At 53.2% G+C, this 19,567-nt stretch overlaps 1 protein-coding gene across 1 annotated transcript; it reads left to right on the forward strand.

The window, feature by feature from the left end:
- The first annotated feature begins 195 nt into the window (after positions 1–195).
- DUSP14 (dual specificity phosphatase 14) lies at positions 196–15,033 on the forward strand. The gene is made up of 3 exons (XM_075112987.1): positions 196–369; positions 11,283–11,381; positions 12,906–15,033. The coding sequence occupies exon 3, from the start codon at positions 13,024–13,026 to the stop codon at positions 13,618–13,620; it is 597 nt and encodes a 198-aa protein (XP_074969088.1). The 5' UTR covers positions 196–369; positions 11,283–11,381; positions 12,906–13,023; the 3' UTR covers positions 13,621–15,033.
- The last annotated feature ends 4,534 nt before the right edge of the window (positions 15,034–19,567 follow it).

Below are 19,567 nucleotides of genomic sequence, written 5' to 3' on the forward strand. Positions count from 1 at the left end.
CGTCCCCACAGGGACCCTCACTTGTCCCCAGCCCCACAGCTCGTCACATCCCCCCCAGGTCCCTCGGGGAGAGGTCCCGGGCCGAGGGGAGCACCCCGCCGCGGGAGGCGGTCCCCGCTCGGCCCGCGGCCCCGGCGGGCAGCGGCGCCTTTAAGGCTGGGCCGGGCGCCAGCTGCCTCCGCCCGGGGGCAGAGCCGGGCGGGCCGGGCCCCGCCGTAGCCTGGTAACCGCCGCTCGGCGGGCGGAGGGCGGCCCCGGCAGCGCCGCGGTCAGGTGGCAGCCCGAGAGACCGAGCCCGGCTGCCGCCCGATAAAAGTCCTGCCCCGCCACGGCCGCGAGGGAGCGCGGAGCCGCCGCCGAGGAGCCATGGTAAGAGCGCGCCGGGCCCTGCCGAGCGGGGACGGCGGCGGGGCCGGGGATGAGGCGCCTCGCCCGGGCCCTCCGCCGGGGGAAGGGCGGCGGGGGGCGAGGAGGGGGCGGGCGGGCTGGCCCCGGCCGGGGCTGCTCCGGGGGCCGCCGCCTTCCCCCGGTGCCGCGTTATTTACACCTCGCGCTGGTAAACGTACCTTCGAGTGCCTTCCCCGGGAGGCAGGGCGGCTCGGGGACTGCCTGCCTGCGGGACCACCGGCCTGCCCCCGGCGCCGCAGCCCCTCATCTTGGCCTCGGGGCTGCTCGTACAGGCGGGGCAGCACCGCTCCCCCCGTCCCGCGGGGGTGCCGGGAGGTGCCCCCCCCCCCCCCTAGAGCGGGGCGCTCGGGCTGGGCCGTGGCGGGACCGGGTCAGCCCCCCGCTGCAGAGGGGCTGGATGCGGCCCCGGCCGCCCGCGGCGCGGGCATCGCCACGGTCAGAGCGGCCCCGCATGTCCTGAGACGGCGCTTGGCTGCGGTGGGACAGTGGGGACCACCAAGGCGGCTCTGCCAGAAGGTGCCCAAAAAGAACAGGACAAGGCAAAAAAAACCTGCTCACGGGCAGTTAAACCCCGAGAAAGCCTGGCTGGAGGGAGGGAGTTGGTTCAGATGTGCACCAGAATAGCCAAGTACAGAGGTCGGGTGTTTCCTCGACGTGGAAACGAGCCTTAGCCCACACCGTGCTGCCGGAGCAGAGCGTGCATCCCTGGCTGCTGCCCGTCGGGGTGCCGGACGCCCTCGGCACCCCTGGCTCGCAGGGCACCCCGGTGCCTGCAAACCCTGGCGCGTGCCTGTGGCTGGCTGGCCTCAAAACCAAACCGGTTGCATGCACGGCCCTTGACTCAGCTCCGGAGTAGCTGCTTTGAGCAACACTAGTAATGAATGAGTGGCATTTGGCTGTAGGGAGGTTGGGAAGGATTATAACCTGTTCGACTGGGCAGCAAATGAGTCTTTTATTCTGAAGCTTTGAGTATTGACAGATGTCCTAGTATCATGTTGCAAGTTCAGTTTATCCCTAATGCCACTGCCACAGGAATGGCGGAGGGATTAGCACTGACAAAACACTGTTTTCCCTTATGATACACCGGATCAGCTCTCCCTGCTCTGGCAGGGAGAAGATTCCTCCCTTGGGCCTCTCCATCCACCTTGGTGTGTGCCATGTTCGCCGTGGCTGGGACAGGCTCTGTGGCACTCCACTTCCCAAGCAATGAAAAACAAGAGCCCCCAGTTTGGAGAGAGTGTGCCGTCCCCACCGGCAGAGATCTGCTGCCACGACTTGGCTAATGCGACCCTGGTGTACATCAGGAGGGGAGCAGTAATGCAGAAGGTTTTAATTGATTTACACCTAAAAAGTGTGAACGTACAGCTCTGCCTGTCCTTCCTGCCCCTGAGGGCTCACCTGGGTCCTGCACAGCGGCATGCACATCCCATCCCTTCTCTGGAAACAAAGGTGAAATCCCAGGCATTTCATCCAAGCCCTTGCAGCTCTGCAGGGTCTGATCTGGGCTCTGGCACCGCTTCCTTGTCAGTAGGGGCAATATTGAAATTTGCATGGCTTAATTCAATACCTGACCTCAGCTGGAATCTCAAGAGCTGGAAGGGGAGAGAGCTCGTGCCACTCTAGTGCTCAGAGACATACGGGGGGTGTGAGGGTGTGTGTGCGTGGAGTAATCTAAGCCAGACGTTACAGGAGGAAGGAAAGAAATGCAGAAGCCAGCACAAGAAAGTCTCAAACAGTCCTCTGTTTTGAGAGTCGGTACCAGCATTGTCCCAGGGAATCAGCCACGTGGCACATCTGGGCATCCAGGCACAAGTCAGGAATAAGGAGAAGGCAAAAGGCATCTGGGTGAGGCAGCGGGTACCGGGAACAGCTTTGCTCCTGCTCACCACGTGCTGGCCCCAGAAGAGCTGTCTACACAAGGCCATTCACCAGGGCAGCAGAGGAGCCTTCCAGGCTTCCTGCCACTGCTGCAGGACCTTCCTTTCAGGGGCTGCCTGCCAGGGTGGTTTTCCCTAGAAGGTGGGGGTCATGCCTTGGACCAGGTACAGATGCTTCTCCCAGCCCCTTTCCTTTCCAGATGCATAACCCCCGCCACACGCACACTGATTTATCGCTTCAAAAAAGACACCGAGTAACCATAATGCAAACAGAAATGTGAGCATCTAGCAGAGAGGGCTCTGGCATTTGGAAATAGCTGAGAAATCTCTGAACAGCAGCCCCAGCTCCTCAGCTGCTTGGACGTGGAGTCTTAAAGTAGAAGGCAAACACACTGCCCACCCTTCCTTGGGCACGGCAGGGCTGGGGGTGGCTGCCCCAGCAGTGGTGCCTGCAGAGCACTCCGTAGTGCCAGTACTACAGCTTGTGGACTAGTCTCACATGGCTACTTGCCATTTAAAAAAAAAAAAAATATAAAAAATAGTTAGGATTTAATTTCCCAGCAGGAAGGCTCAACAGGTGCTGCTGTGCTCCCTTGAGCCCTGCGCCCTACAGCTGGGCAGGTTGGGGTACCTGGACTGATGAGACAATTTTTCCCCTCTGTCAACGTCCCACCCAGCAGCACAGAGGGTGGCTGCGGGTCCCTTCCCATTGGGGGGATGCTGAGCAGCAGCTCACAGGGGCAGGAGTCCCAGTTTGCAAAGGGTATCTGAACTTGCTCAGTGTCCGTCTGCTGAGCAAAAATACAATTTCCCCAAGCCTTGAGCAGAGCTACATACTGGGAGGTGTGGGGCGCTGGCCCTGTGCTGCTTGCAGGGGAAGCATTTGCTACTGCATGTAAACTTGATTTCCAACTAATTGATTAAAATTGGCCTCCCTTCCTGTTACCCTAAGCAACCCCATCGATGTGCTCAGAAGGTGACCTCATTCCTTACAGCTGCTGCGGGTGGGCAGCCGGGCACAGCCGACCAGCCCATTCCCATCCTGCTCTCTTGCTGCTTTCCCTTCAGCCCTTGCTTCCTACTTTTACTGCCCCATGACAAAACACTGCCTGGCCTTGGAAGGTGTGGACAGCCCCTGCCTGCCTGCCCACAGGCGATTCCTCCGGTGGGGGTATGTCACAAGTCAGGTTTACCAGGGGGATGCCAGGCTTTAAGACCCCCAGAGAAGCGGGGCTGCGTTCAGAGCATGCACCAGTTGGCAGTGCCTCCGGAAGAGGTCCGTGCGAGCACCAGCATGGGAGCACCAGGCAGTTTCCAGGACACACTGCAGTGAATTTGCAGCTGCCTTTGATTTTATAGGTTTTGAGGTGGGCTGGCAAGGACAGGGCAGAGCCCAGAGCTGCTGCCCCAGTGCACAGCGCTGTCACATAAGCAAGAGGCACAGTCCCCGGCAGCACGAGCTGAGCAGCCCTGGCCCCAGCAGAGAGCAGGGTCACGCGCAAGCAAACACACCAGGTCCCTGTGTTTTGCTCAACTAATAAGGAAGAGATTGTGTCCCTCCTGTCAGCTGTGACTGCCAGGGCACGTCCCCAGGAAGAACAAGGCTCCATCTTGCAGCACCCCAGCAGCCAGAGCCAGGCGTGGGTCTGCTCCCTGACCATGCCCAGGTCCTCTCCATCCACCTCGCCCCAGGGTCACGCACACTCAGACACAGGGAGCAGGGGAGCTTTTCTAAACTCCACCTGCAATCCAGATGCCATCAGCTGGCACTGAAATAAGCTGTGGTGCTTCAGAACAGATGATATCTCCACTTGGGGTTCGAAAACAGCCCTTGGTGTTCAGCCAGTTACAGAACTGAGGCTGCACACAACTGTAACATCCCATTTGTCCCCCCTCAAGGCTTAATTCTGTTTTTTAAAGAGTGTTTCATGCACCCGACCAGAGTTTTTAAGTAAGATGCAGATGGCCACACTACTAGCTCGTACTGGGGCCCCGCAGGTGAGCCCTGTGCCCCTGCTGCTCTCTCCAAGCGACTGGCATGCAGAGCATGGCGTGTTAGAGCCGGCCAGGAGCCAGCAGCTCCAAAATAACAGACCCTTTAAAAAGAAAGGTGGCTTGTTTTTCTTGCATGAAAACCTATTGCTGGTTGCTGAGGGAAGCTTGTCCTTAGAGCAAAGCAGCTGTATTGTGCAGGAGTTTATAAATTTCAGCATGCTCTAGGTTTCATCTGTGCCTGCTCCCCATCTTGCTCCATCCCCGCTGCTGCACGCTGGCTGGGTGCTCTCCCCGTGGTGAGGGGTTTTGCTCACAGCTGGCAGGATCCAGCTGTCAAGCTGGGAGGAAGCAGCCCTGCCTGTTCCCACTCCACAGCAGCAAGGAGGGGGGTGGTTGCGTGGCAGGGAGCGCGTAACATGCCCGTGGGCAGGCTCTGCTGCCTCGCGGAGGAAATAGTGGCAGCATGCAGAATGAGTCCACGGAGCTGCCTCCCCCTGCCTGGGAGAGGCACGCAGGCAGCAGGAGAGCAGCCCCTTAGCGGGTGGACCAAGTAGCATCCTCAGACGGATCATTCCAAAAACCTCACCACGCATTTTTTTCCTGCTCATTTGGCGGTGGGGGAATAGCAAATCAGGGAGCCAGGCTTTGGCTCGCACAGTGAGGAGGGGCCACTGCTAGATGTTTAGGAGCTCATCAGCTGGGCACATTGGGCTGATTTACAGCCAACTGTAAGGCATGCCCTGATGGTCTGTAAATGCTTGCGATGCTACCCGTGCATTTTGCAATTGCTCGTTAACCCCTCATAAGTTTGCTCAGTGTATTAACCTCAGCAGCCTGGTCACAGACCAGGGCTCAGTGGTGTGATGCACCTGCAGTGTGAGCAAAGAGTGGCTGCAGGAGGGAAGATGCTGCTCCTGGGCTGCAGGAGGCAGCTGGGTGAGGCTTGCAAAGTCCTGGCCTTACCCGAGCCAACCCAAGCCCGCCCAGAGCACCAGGCGTGCCATCGGGGCCTGCGGAAGGGAGATGAGCTGTGACACAGGAGTGTCTGCTGTCACCCCTCCAAAGGCAGCATCGCAGCAGGCTGGGATGGCTAATTAGGGCTCGTCAGCCCTGCAGCCTAGAGAGCTGGCTCAGGTCACGGGAGCAGCCTGAATTCCAGGTGTGTGGAGGAGACAATGCTGCACCAGGGGAAACAAGACTTTGTGCTTATGGACTAAATGTGTTTGATCGGAGGTTGTTGAGCAAGGGTAAACCTGGGACCTTTTGCAACTGTACCCTGTGAGTTTCTTGTCTAAAGGGGAGTCGTGCCTGAAATGCTCCATGAAACCTTTGGGAAGTTACCAGCACGTTCCTGCAAGCACAGGGAACCCAGTTGTGCTGGGTGCTGCACAAGCAGCCAGGCCTGCTCAGAGCTTCGGGTAGACAGATTATTATCTTGATTTAACATCTGACAGCTTCCATCCCATGCTCGCCTGAGAGAGTAACACGGGCTGCAAGCAGGAATCAATCAGGGTTTAGCTGAGGCATCCTCTGTCACAGCCCAAATCATCCCACTGTCCCCTCCTGCTTCTCCTTCCTTCTTTTCCATTTCAAAAACCAAACTGCTTGTCCCTTCTGTCATGGGGATGTGCTGATGGCTCTGAACCGCACGCCTGAGAGGAGTCTTTAACAGCTTCAGGAGCACATCCACAGTAACGGAAGGCAGGAAAGCAAAGACCCCAGCAGGGCAAATGGCTGCACAAGGGACAGGGAGAAGAGCAAGAAGCCGGCAGTTCCCACACGTCCTCTCCCCTCTCAGCTCTGCCGGGTGAGCTGTGATTGCTGCTGTGACACCTGGCAGAGGCAGGCCTGCCGAAGGGCCCAAGCCCACTTCAAACTCCCATGGACTTGGCAGAGCAAGACCTGACCCTGAGAATGGCTGCAGTTTGTGCTCTCTTCTTTGTTTTAAATGCCGTTCTCCAAGACCATTTCTGAAGCAATTTGCTGTTCAGCCTGGCTAGGAAGAGCCCTGAGCAGGCTCATTCATTCAGCGCCTGCAATATTGACTCTTCTCTTTACTGCAGCGTTAGAGAGCATTTGTCATCTCTAAAATGAATAACTTTTCCTCTCCTGGGAAGGGGGATAAGGCTTGCTTCAGTACTGACATTTCACACACCCAGCCCACTAACCTGCTTCAAGTCACAGATGATGCTCTGGGAATAAAATCAGGGGCTTTGGTGTCTTTGCTCTGTCAGCAGAGCAGGACCCACAGCTCACCTGGTCCTCCCCACATCCTAAACTTGCTGAGTTCCTCTCAGGCACTGCCCTCCACACCCCTCTGAGGATGCCCTGCTCAGCCACGGTCCCTGCAGGGTTAGGGCAAGAGGAGCAGAATGGCTGCCAGAAAGCTGGGGCACCCAGCAGGCAGCAGCAAAGCCGGGAGCAGGACTGGTCGTCCCTTCCCACCTGGTGAGCACATCTGCAGAATTTCATGTGATCTAGAGGGAAAAGGGGCCTGGAAGATGCTCTCACCTCTGCCAGGTACCAGCTACGTTGCCATGTTGCTAACATACAGTCCTACACCAACTGCAAGTCTTACACAAGTCCCTCAGGAACAAGTTACAACCTCCGCTCTCAAGCCAGAGAAGCCCTTAAAAAAAACCCTAAACCAACCAAAAAAAAAAAAAAAAGCAGCAAAAACCGCCCAGCAGCTCTGGAATAAGAAACCAGAAACTCAGACTTGCCAACTCATTGTCTAGAGACTGACAAGCAAGGCTCTCCCCTCCTGTCCTAGAGACCACAGCATATTTAACTAACATCCGCGTGTTTGCCTTGGTCTTTTGAGCTTTCAGAGGTGTTCTCAAGCCTTTCTCAGGAGGTCCAGGAATGCTTTGCTATAAGAATTTCAGCATTTATTAGCAGGACTACATTCCCAGGAAGAAAAGCAAGAGATACAAACTCTAGCTATAGCAAGAGCTAGAAGAACAGAGCCACAAGCATTGCCAGCAGCAACCTTTCTGAGAGACTGGAGCACCCAATACGCAAACCATTATATCAGTGTTGTTGTATTGCTTTTGAAACCCCCTTGCGTGGAGAGGAACCGCTCTGATGTCAGGAAATCCAGCCCAGGTGAGATACGACCCAGTACCAAACTGATCAACCCTGCAAAGGCACACAGCACCGTCCTTCCATAGGTGCAGCTGCCATGGGCAAAGCACCTGCCCCTTCTCCCGGCGGACCCAGCCGCAGATGAACCACACAGCTTAGCCTCAAGGGACAGCAGAAACATGTGCAGAGCCCGATACGAGCCAGCCAGGCTTACCTGAGCAGCGTGGCTGGGAGCGGTGGGTCTGCAGAGAGCCGGTGGATGCAGGATGAGGTCCTGGCCATGGTGGGTGCTAGAGAAGCATCCTCTCGCCATAAACCTGCACCCAAGGACAGTGCTGGCTGGGAGCTGTGTGGAAAGGACCTGGAGGCTTTGAAGACCAGAATCGTCTCCAGGCTGTAATTACCCACTTGCTTCCCCCACCCCTGATTATGCAGATGAGACAAATGGCAGAACCCACCAATCTGCCGGGGAGGGAGGAGGCTGCACCGGTCCCGCCCCTGTGTCACCAGGCCCAGGGACCCCTGCCACCCTGGGGGCACCCAGCCCTCCCCAGCAGCCCAGTGGGGTGACCACCTGGCAGCAGCTGGTCTGTGCACAGGGGAGGCCAAGGCACAGTCTAGAAACGGATTTGCTGTGGGTCAGGGCTGTTACATTAATTGACCCATTAATTGGAGTTAGCCCAGCAAATGAGGATGCGATGGCAGGAATACCTCGTTGCTACCAGCCCACCACCTGCCAGTCTGGGCCCGAAGGACCATGCTGCACCCTCTGGGAATTTCAGCCCTTTGCAGGAAACCACAACCACATCCCGTCTCCTGTGGGAGGCAGCTTCCAGCTGCTCCTTTAGAGGCAGCCCCGGTTCTGACCCCTCGGTGTAACAGCCCACGCCGCCCCCCAGCACCGTCCCGCAGCCCGGACACAGCGCACTGGGGAGCACCCACGGCTCCTTCGCGGGGTGACGTGCGGCAACGAGGCAGCTGAAACAGGCTCCAGCACCCCGAGGACATCAACTTCAGGCTTGTGTGACCACCCCAGCCTATGCAACCACTCAGAAATTCAAACCAAGAAGAAATGGGAGGCGATGTGGGTTTTTCTTTCACACGAGATGGTACAAACTGGCCGTATCAGTGCAGCTGTCCCTGCCTTTGTGCAGAGGCTGAATGAGGCACGGCTGGACCTGCAGCGAGAACCTCTCCCCACGCCTGTGCAAGGAGCCCGTTTGCCGCTGTGCTGGCCTGTTCTGCCGCCGTCCTTTGCAGGTACCGCAGGTGGCACAGCCAGGGCTGGGCTGCGTGCATGCCTCATTTGATCTTCAGCTATTTTTCTTTCTTTTTTTTTTTTTTTTTTTTTTTTTACATACAGCAATAGCTGGGAAGGGGCTTTTCATTCTTTTCCTCTCTCTCTGCCCCAGCACAATGACAGGAACCACTGCATGAAGAGCAACAGTGTTGGATTACAGCAGGCACACAGCAGGATAAAGCGGGTGTGTTGAGAAAGGCAAATGGAGTTTCACGGGAGCGAAACGGCAGACTTCAGGCAAGCCTTTGTCCGAAGCTGGCTGGGGACAGGCAGGAGGGTTACGAGAAGGTGCAGCTATCAGGACAGATAAAGGCTCACAGCTGCAAGCCTGGTGGGAGCTCGTGATCATCAGCTGAAGGCACCGCACCCAGCACGCAGCCTCTGCCATCTGAGGCAGAGGAGGCCCTTTTCGTTTTCAGGCTCCCTGCAAGCCAGCAGCTGCTCAGCCTGGTATGTGTGGGCAGGAGGACCGCGGCTTTGTCACATGCCTGAGACAGCATGTCGCAGTCGGTGGCATCCCAGCCAGCTCCTGCTGTGAGCGCTGTGAAACACGGGAAGGGCCACTTGCACCTGCCCCTCTCCCTTAGCACCTTTCCCCCAGCATCTGCTCCTGCCGCAGCCGGCCGGGCAGCATCCTCGGCTACCGGGGATTTGGTCTGACAAGCACAGCAGCCTTATCTCTCGCTTATATAATGAACTCCGCTCCAAAACATTAACTCTTTCTGGATGAGAGCTGTTCTGGTTCAAGCAAGGGCAGTGCTGCCTGGTGTCGGCCATTTGAGGCTCCAGGGAATGGAGTTAAACTGGGGCATGGGACTGTGGGCACCTACCTGCATTCCCAGCTGGCCCCAAAATCCGCCCCATTCCCCTGCTGCTGCTGACAGCAAGCAGAGGTGGGACAGACGGGCACCTCCCTTGCGCTGCTGCTCTCTTCCTGGGGGAGCAGCGTGTCCCATAGCAGGAAGCCGCTTGTCCGACTGACCGTCCGTCTCGGCCGCCATGCGATGCCGTCTCGGGTGGCTGCTCGGGAGCGGGCTGCACGTGGTGCGCAGGCAGCTTGCTGCCAGCCCAGCGGCGGCAGAGTTTGCAGAGCGAGCCCAGCCTGTCACATGCAAATGTCTGGATAAGTTGCTGCCTGCAAACAGGAACCACTTTATGGAAAGCAGCAAAGCCCTTCCCAAACCACCCCAAGCAGCACTGCAAGTGCCCCTGGGGAGCAGCCGGAGCCCAGGTGCAGCAGCATGGACGTGGGGCTGGCAGCAGCTGGCGGTGCAGGCGAGCATGCTCAACCCCAAGCAGTGTGTCCGAGCCCCACTGGGGCAGAGATCTGGGTGCTCCGGTCTGTGGGAGCAAGGCAGGGACACTGCTGCCCTGCTCCCAGAGGTGCCGAGGTACCAGCAGGCCCTTGGCAGGCGAGCAGGGTGAGGTGCCATGGCAGCACCCACCAGCCTCTCCCGCTGTCCCACAGCACGTTTGCAGGTCACCCTCCACTAATGTTTCCCAGCCATCCTCAAGGGAGGTGCAGCATTAAAAATCCTGTTTGGGTTTGTCATTTGGCCCCTGGCAGGTTTGTCTCAGCTCCCCAGCGCCTGCCAGAGCCTCCCAGCCCACCCTGCCTCCCAGCAGCCCTGTGCCCTAGCCGTGCCAGCACGGGCCTCTCTGCGGCCTCTCTGCAAAGCCATCCTCCCAAAGCACCGAGACCTGCCTGGTGCAGCAGCTCTCTTTGATTCTGGCTCCAAAGCTAAGCCAGCCTATTTCCCCCTCGCTCCCGGTCCAGAGCTCAGCGTGCAGATTCCTTCATTTTAAGGCCATGCACAGGGAAACTGAGTCCTTTTCCGCATCCTCCCTCCGCACACCCCATCCCAGGGAGGGGGGCACAGAGCAGCCGCCAGCCCCTTGCTGTGCCAGAGATGGCTCATGGATGAGCTGCACGAAGGCAGGGAGGGCGAGGGAGGGTCAGACTTGCTCATAGCTGGTTTGGGGGCAGGCGTTACTCTCACTCTCCCATGGTCCAGCAGCGTTTCCCAGCCGCTTCACCTGCACTCCGGGGACTGGTGTTATTTTTGGTCTGGCTGGAGAAATAAAAGAAGGGGATGCTGCCTCTGTCCTTGACTTTCCAGGAGCGGCTCACAGCACTGGCTCTACCCCTTACCGTTTGTCCCTCTAACTCCAGCAGTGCCTCAGGGAGCAGGACCAGGTAGCACAGCTCTTGCAGAGGGTCTCCCAGGAGACTGTGCTTTGGGCACCATCAAAAGAAATACAGACCTGCACTACCTTTGTGGGACTAGGCAAGAGTCCTGGTGACTGCTAAAGGAGATGTTAGAGCAAATATTAATTAAACTTTTTTAAGTCATGACTTCTGTGCCAGCCTCAGATTCCTCTGGGCTGAACGTGATTTTGAATGCTGTGTTGGCAGCAATTGGTGACATTACGCTGTCGGCAGCAAGTGCCTTCCCGAGGCCTCTGTCTCTTCCTGGGGAGTTGTCGTCCTTACCAGTTCTTGAACAGCGCCTAAGTTGGGTGGCTTAAACATACCTTAGCAGAGGGGGCTGGCTGGTATCCTGTTTGGGTCCAGCACAGATCCCAGTAAACCCCATGCTCTCTTCTCTCCGCAGTGCAGCGTTGGACAATCTCTATAAGACATCCCAGCTTCAGCAGCCCACAGTGTCTGCGTGCCGCTCGGTGAGCTGGAGCAGGACAGTTTGTTACTGAGCGTAAGTGCCCAAATCCTTTTCATTGTCAGTAACAGCTATGTGAGAGCAGGGATTTCCCCTGCTCAAAGGACTTTATTCCTTTGAAAAACCTTGCCTTTCATTGCGGCTCCAGCTGGGTGACTGTGGTGGGGGTGTCCGCAGGGGAAACTGAGTGCTCACAGCTGCAGCAAAAATCTTCTTGTTGGGGCATGAACTCTTGCAGCGCCGGCACTTTGGGCCCATGGTTGCAGGAGCTGCTCAAGTAGCTGCCAGCAGGGAACAAGCCACAGAGGAGACTGTGTTATGCTCATTAAGTTACCATACCGCAAAGCCATGCCAAAAATCCGCTGGCAGCGTTACCAGCCACTGCTGAGACCTGCCGGTGTTTCCCGGAGTGCGGGATGCAGACAGATGGCTGCACTGTCGTGTCAGGGCTGGGGGAGCTGCAGTCAGGGTCTCTCAGCCCTTTGAGGACTCTGACCCTGAGAGTTAACTGCTGGAGGGACAGATGCCCTCACACCCAAGGCACAGAGTGTCCCCCAGATACCCTCTGTGTGAAGCCTGGTGACCTTTTGGTGGGCTCAGACGTACGTGGGCAGAGCAGGGACTCCCCAGCCCTGCGCTGACCGGAGCGTCTCCCACGGCACATCTCCAGCTGGAGACTGCATAGCTAAAAGGGACTTACAAATGATTAATGGTCCGGGGCTCATCCCCTTCCTTCTGGCTTCTCCACTGGCTTCGGCGAAGTCCTAAAGGAGCAGGGGAAATAAAAATTGGGGGGGGTCCTTCCTGGGGACCATGGCAGAGGTAGGTGGGAATGCACGGCTCACGCCCGCGAACCCAAGCCTGTGCAGAGCGTGCCTTTCTCCAAAGCATTAGTCAGTCATTAAAGCAGCAGGAAAAGAGCCTCCCTTGTCCCAGCCTGTGCTTTGGTTTTACTCGCAGCTTCTGACATAACCAGGTCACTCTTTCCACACTTCCCCAGCCTAGATGAGAGCCGATTGCTGATCTGGATGGACATGACTCACTGCCTTTTCTAATGAGCAACTTTCCTCTGTTTATGCACTTTGGGCGGGGCCTTTCATGTACCTAAAAAAGGAGAAGAGTGGCAGTGGGGAGAGGGCAGGGTAATCTACATTGCTGGCATCTGCATCCAGCCCCATGAGCTGTTTCTCACCATCCCCTTGGACTCTGGCCAGTTGTGAAGTTGCTGCTTTTGAGCATGGAGAAGGCGTAGATAATCTTCCACGTGCTAATCCGTGTGAAACGCTGTCCAGGCCCACAGGTAGGCTACCCAAACCCTCGACGAGTAATTGGAGCTAATTAGGCTAAGAGACTTTTTTGTTAATATCTGTCCAGGCAATGCCTGGGGGCCCCATGGTAATAAGCACTGTGCAAACCCAGAACCACTTTACCCCACGGAGGTTTGCCAGCAGGAGGTTGTCCAGGCCACAGCAGGGTGAGTTGGGTTTTCCTGTTCTCTCGCGTAGACATGGTCTCATCGGACAGCTGCCCTGCTCACGTAGCGTTGCTTGTGTTTTGCAGTGACTAAGTGGAGGAAGCTCTTGCTGTCCTAGCACCACCAGGCCAGACAATCCTTCCCTTGGCTGAAGATCCCGTTGGATCTCTTCCCATAATGGAAGCGTGAGTGCCAAGATCCTCCATGACCTCCAGAAGCCACAACTCCTTGCCGAGAACTCTGATGGCTCCACGAATGCTTTCCGAAGGTGCCCTCGGGGGCATCGCCCAAATCACTCCCTCGCTGTACCTGAGCCGGGGCAGCGTCGCCTCCAACCGGCACCTGCTCCTCTCCCGGGGAATCACCTGCATAATCAACGCCACCATTGAGATTCCCAATTTTAACTGGCCCCAGTTTGAGTACGTGAAAGTGCCTTTGGCTGACATGCCCAACGCCCCCATCTCCCTGTACTTCGACAGCGTCGCCGACAAGATAAACAGCGTGGCGCGGAAGCACGGGGCCACCTTAGTCCATTGTGCCGCCGGCGTGAGCAGGTCGGCCACCCTCTGCATCGCCTACCTGATGAAGTACCACAAGGTGTCCCTCTTTGAGGCATACAACTGGGTCAAATCGAGGCGCCCCGTTATACGCCCCAACGTGGGCTTCTGGAGGCAACTGATAGACTACGAGAGGAAGCTCTTTGGGAAGACAACGGTTAAAATGGTACAGACACCATATGGCATCATCCCAGACGTTTATGAGAGAGAGAGGAGACCCCTGATGCCTTACTGGGGAATTTAATGTGACTGCAGACAGGAAGCACAACAGAAGGGACGCGCTGTTCTGAGTCGACCAGACTGGAGACATTCCCTTCTCCTTCTACAGCCAACTTTGGTTCTTTACCATACAGCAGAACCTCAACTAATTCTCACCTCACTAACCTGTAAGGCCAACGATTCCCTTCAAAGCATTTCTCTCTACAGGGATTCCCCCATCCGCATTTCTCTGATTTAGCAGAATGAGGTCTCCTTATAAGTTTATTCCTGTCATAAAGCCTCCCTCCCTTTTTTAGTCAGTTTTATTAGTATCCTGTGAGGAAAGGCCTACAAGGCATTTGGCAGAGTTAATGAACAAAGTGCGCTTTGTGATGCGGTAGCCTGGATATTTCGTTAATAGCTTGTTTGCTTTCTTGCAAAATCCTGTAGTGGCTAGGGAGCGGCGCTAGCACAGAACGAGCGACGTCCTACTCTGAGACAGTGGGTTCTTCCGAGAGCCAGGAAGGCAGGATGTAGGGTTGTGGTGCTAGTGCTGGTGTTTTCTTTAACATCTGTAGTGACCCTCAGTATATAGTGTTTGAGATCTTTAGTCAGCTCTTAATCTGTATTAAAAGTCAAAAAAAAAAAAAAAAAAAAAAAAAAAAAGGAGTGAAGTCAGTCCGTGTCGGCCACAAGACAAATAAAATTTGAAATTTTTAAATCAAATAAATACAAGATCCTTTTTCACTCATTCCATGCCAGGGCAATAGCCCTGGAATACATTTACACTACTAAAAGATGCCGGTGTTTTTTGTGAGTGGAAAGTAAACAGAGATCTTGTCCAAATGTGGCTCAAGACAGAAGCGAGAGGTTAACCCTCCCCACACTGGGCAGCCAAAGAAACATCTAGGAAACTGTGCATGGCCACCTTCCGAAGGGGCTGGGCTGTGTTTTCTAATATTCAATCAACCAGTAAATTGGAAGTAGGTAAAACCGCTTGATTACTTAGCTCTAAGTACGGTCGTGATCTGCCTTAGCCCATTTCTAAATCACTTCATTATGTCCTCAAGGTTATGTTGCATTCTAGAATTATTCCGCGCAGAACGGCGATCTGTTCGACCTCCCGGACAAGGATGGCTTTACGGAGAAGGCTTTGCCTTGTTCTGTATGTGACAAGAACGATTCCAACCCGAGACGTGGGAAGAGCCTTTCCGTGGCGCAGCCACTGCCTCCTGGACGTCGCTTCCCTCCCTGCAGAGGGGAAGGGACTGGTTTCGTTAGAGCGTAGCTGGACCCCCAGGAGAGCAAGGCAAGTCTGTTCCTCCATGAGACATTTGTGTCCTCTGTTGCATCTTTGAAGGAGGAATATGCAGATTGCTGGATGCCGAGATAGCTATCTGATTTAAATGAGATTCTATACTTGTAAAAAAAAAAAAAATCAATAAAGATTAAACAAGAACATGTGTTGGTTTCCTATTCAGAACTGTCCTATCTCAAGTAACAGCAAGAACACACTGTAATACTGAGCAGTGGCTTTAAACAAATCTGGACCTCAGTCTTGAGAAAAACACTGCGATCTGTTCTCATCACTTGGCTAACCAGTTCACAATCCATCCGAGTGTCCCGCCTTTCCTGATCCTCCTCACAAAAGCCAGGCAATTTATATGGCCTATTTCAAAATTGTTATCTTCCAAAGTCCTAGCTGAGGTTTTAAGGAACAGTAGACTTGGTTAAAGGTTTTCTCCCAGCTGAACCACACTGTGTGAGGACTGCAGCACAAGGAGGTTTCTGGTTTCCCCAGACTAAAAGCCACTAGGGCTGAAATACGGTTATCACCGATACAAACCTGCGCCAGTGATGGTATGATACGGTTCTATGATTCTACATGGCCTTGACCTCATTTGGATCAGGAGTAAAACCAGACCCGGTTGAAATAAGTCTAGATCAGAGTTAATTTTATTTGGAGGCTTTGCTCAGCTCTGACCCAGAAGTCAGGTTTCAAGTTTGCTGCAGAGACGAGTTTTACCAGACTGGGCAAATGCCGCTTGCTTGAAGTTACTCACCAGGGGCAGGAGGCGGCGCTCAGTAATTTCTAGGCTCTAGTCGGGGGTCCAGCAAGTTCAGCAAGGACTGCTGTAGTTCACAGACTTTAACCTAGGCCCAAGGCCAGTTACTGGGGGGAGCCGGTGGCACACGGGCACGCGAGAGCTCTAAACCCCTTTGGACGTGGAAGTCATGAGGTTGGCCATAGGTTCGACAAAACGCATTAACGCCAAACCCGCGCGTGGAGACGCTACTGTGTGGCAAATCCCTCGACACTGCAAGGGCAACCAAAGCCCAAAAGATGTTTCCTGGTAGCACTCATATATAGAGTCCATTCCTCCTGCAAACCCTTTTTTATCTGTTACCCAGGATGCACTTAGACAAAACCACACATAAAAACCCCCAAATACTTCAATACCATTTTTTCCAACAATATCAACACGTGGATCTCGGCGTCCTTCGGTACCACCAGCCCAAAGCGCAGTCCTGCGCTGGCAGAGGGAGGTCTCCTCCTGCTTTTGGAGAGGAGCAGGAATGAAGGCTTGGCCCACTGAAATAGGAGTGAGTTTTGCCATCGGCCGCACAAGCTGAGGTTTCACGCTGTGTCTCTTGGCCCCCGGGTTCAGTGACAAACAAGCAGACGTAGCAGGCTGACTCGACTCATCACTATTTTTACCGTGAGTTAAACTGCACTAGGGAAATGGTAAGTAAGAAAGGGAACTAGACTAAGAATCAAGACTAATCATTACTCAGGAGATATTCTGAAAGCATGACATTTCAAAGGGAAAAAATACTAAAAACTGAAATCTGCTTTCAAAATTAAACTTTACCTAAAAACTGGCCTACGTTTAATTTCACAGTATTTTCTACATAAAAACTGGAAGGTAAAAATTCTCCATTTTGAATAGCTATATATACTTTATACACACGCTGCCCTAGTACTTAGGGGAGGGGAAGACGCTAATGTTCAGCCAAGAAGGCATCAAGACTGACTTATAAACAAAAAAGGATGTTAGACCTATAACAAAAAAGGTAATTGCCTAATAAAGCACATTATGAACTAAAGAATTCACTTGAAACACCCATTAGAGGTTGTATTATGAAGTACAATGGTATTAACACCTGTAGGTTGTCTCTTTGCAGAAGTTCCTCGTATGCATTCTGAGAGGAGGTATGTTACACGAGTGTCTCTTTTGCCCCACCGCCCGCCCCCCCCCCCGTTCAAAATCCAGTTTTTCAGGCAACCCCAACTCTATAGAAACCACAGAGGGGACAGAGCCCCGGGCGAGCTCCGGAGTGCTGCGAGCACACCAGCTGGACTGGAGGGGAGGACCAGTCTTCCTGCTCCCCGCAGGCTTTTCCAAATGGACAGCACTTCAGTGCTTGCAGAATATTTTGCGTGTTACTTGGTGATACATCTTTCAAATACTAGCCACAAAGAAGGTTTCACTTACACGGCTTCATTATGTTTAAAGCCCTTTTCGTCAACCTTTCAAGGCTTCTCCCGAGCCACAGGAAGGTTTCACCCTGCCCATGCAGGACCCCCCCGGCCAGCACCCGCGGAGCTCTTCCCAGAGATGACAACCACCTTTGGGTACCTGCGAGCAGCAAATCAACATTTTTTCCTGGCTGCATCCTGGAACAAGCCACTTCACAGGTTGGTCAGATATGAAATGAGGTCTTTATTGAAAACAAGGTTTGAATCTCAACAAAGGATTTATAAAGCATTGCAAGAATTAAGGGAGTAAACAATGTACTAAAGTCAATTAATAACGCTTATTCTCAATGGATTTAGAGTATCAGCAGTGACTCCAGCATAGCACAAACCGTAACAGCTCCAACTACTAATCGCAAAACCACTTCTAGAAGACAAATAACATTCACCCAGAGGGAAGAGAGTCACAATATAAAGAGCAGTTTTCTGACCACTTTTCTTCATAAAATTATGACATTTAATATTGAGAACTGGAATTAAATACAGGCCCAGAGAGAGAAAAAATCTTTCAGAAAAAGTAGTTTGTACAATAGCAGCTTTTATTGAAAAGGCAGTTTTTGTTTCAAGTTTAATTAATCTGACATGTGGCTAACTAGAAATCAGAGCATTCCTTAGGTTTTCACGAGCTGCTTCTCAACCTTATGTCGAACTTCACTCTCGCTTCACATATATACTGCACAATTTTCAAGGAAGGAGCTGCTCAAAACAAACCCAGGTGAAGAGAAGCTGCTGCCAGAGAGGAAAAGCCAGCAAACGGTCAAGTGCAGAATGCAACAATTCCCACACCACAAAACCTCCAAGCAGCTACAGCCAATACGGGTCAGCAAGCCTGGGGAGATACTCAAACCCAAACGCGGCAACGGAGGGGCGGGGGATAGGCTGGAGCAGCCTGTTTGCTCCCCAGCGCTCCTACCACCGAGGGGAAACTGCAACACACAAAGGCAGCACAGAAGCATCAGGAGTACAACTGGGCAAAGTCACACACATTAAATAACCAAGCAAATAATCTGTTAAAATTCCAAATATTCACAGATATAGAGAAAAACCACTTTCCATAGGTAACCCCAAGGCAGCTTCAGAGAACATGGAAAAAAAAAAAGGAAACCCATGTTCTCACTTTTTTTCTAGTGAAAGAATACATGCAGAAAAAGGAGTTACATTTATAAAATTCAACACAACAAAAGCAAAAGGCAGCGTGTCCATTAGCCTGTATGCAAAGGAAGCAGAAGAACGTGGTCTCTTACAATGCACTGTAGAAAATACTGTAACCTTGGATACAGATTGCAAGGACACTGGGCTTTGGCTGGCAACGTAATATCTGAGAGGATGCTGAATGCAACAATGAGTCATTTTAATGACTAGGGTATGCGAGATGATCCTCATTGTGCAATGCCTTTATCGAGGGTATCTACACACAAAACATTTGGTGTATTCCCATGACGTAAAGGTGTTCAGAAGAACGCTTTCTGCTTGCCACAAACATGGTAAATATTGCCTGCTGCTTTCCCTTCTGTAGGCAGCGAGCAAGCAGTAGTGTCATACTTCAGTAAGCTCTGCTGCAATTTTAATTGTAAATGTCGATTTCTTATTTTTATGGGCCAAAACACACGCTGGATACATCTCAGAGAGGGAACTTACTTGCTTAACAAGTACATTAGCGAGTACAAGAAAAACATCACTGAAAAATGCTTCTATGACAATATAGCTGGCACTGTATTTGAAGTACTGGTTGCTTTAAGTTTCACATTGTGGCCTCTTTTATTTGTGGCATTCTCTATTAATTAGAAAAAAAAATCCTATCTAGCTAAGTGTTCCGGAACTGTGGTGGAAACCCACGCTAACAATAAACTCCCTTTTCCCAATATAGCGTTTCATAAGCAACAGCCTTTGCGTCAGCCAGATACTCAGAACCACTTGAGAAGTCCCCTTGCTAGCAGCAAGACGAGGCATTTGCTTGAAGTCAGACAATGCTTAAGTGCTTCTGTAATTCAGCGCGCAAAAGCGAACGCTGGCTTACTGTGCTGAGTAGACCCCAAACATCAAGAGGAGCACTTGCACGGGCGATGTATGCCGCAGCCCCTAATTGCGATGGCAAACAATGCATGTGGTCAAAAGCTATGGTGCTGACTGCTGTAACTCTTTCACACCTAATAAATGAAAGGGAACAAGCAACGAGTGACTGCCCTTTTTTTGATAATTACTGGGCAGCAGAAGGCAGGCAGTCACTGTCACAGGATTGAAAATCTGCCGCTTGATTAGCTTGAGCTTGCGACTGGAGGCACAGGTTGCTTATTTTATGAATGAGCTAATTTCAGGCAGTAGGAAGATTTATTTTAATTTGTGTAAATAAGGGGCCAGACACCTAGCACTCTTATTAGCCAAGGTTGTTTCACTCGGTATAATTAATATTTTAGTATAACTAAGCATTTTTTGTGTTTTTTTTTTTTTTTTTTTT

Source organism: Phalacrocorax aristotelis, chromosome 18 (assembly GCF_949628215.1).
Source record: "Phalacrocorax aristotelis chromosome 18, bGulAri2.1, whole genome shotgun sequence".
NCBI lineage: Eukaryota > Metazoa > Chordata > Aves > Suliformes > Phalacrocoracidae > Phalacrocorax > Phalacrocorax aristotelis.

What these genes read in the sequence shown, in the direction of transcription:
- DUSP14 (XM_075112987.1), top strand. Translation starts at nt 13,024, where the DNA reads ATGACCTCCAGAAGCCACAACTCCTTGCCGAGAACTCTGATGGCTCCA.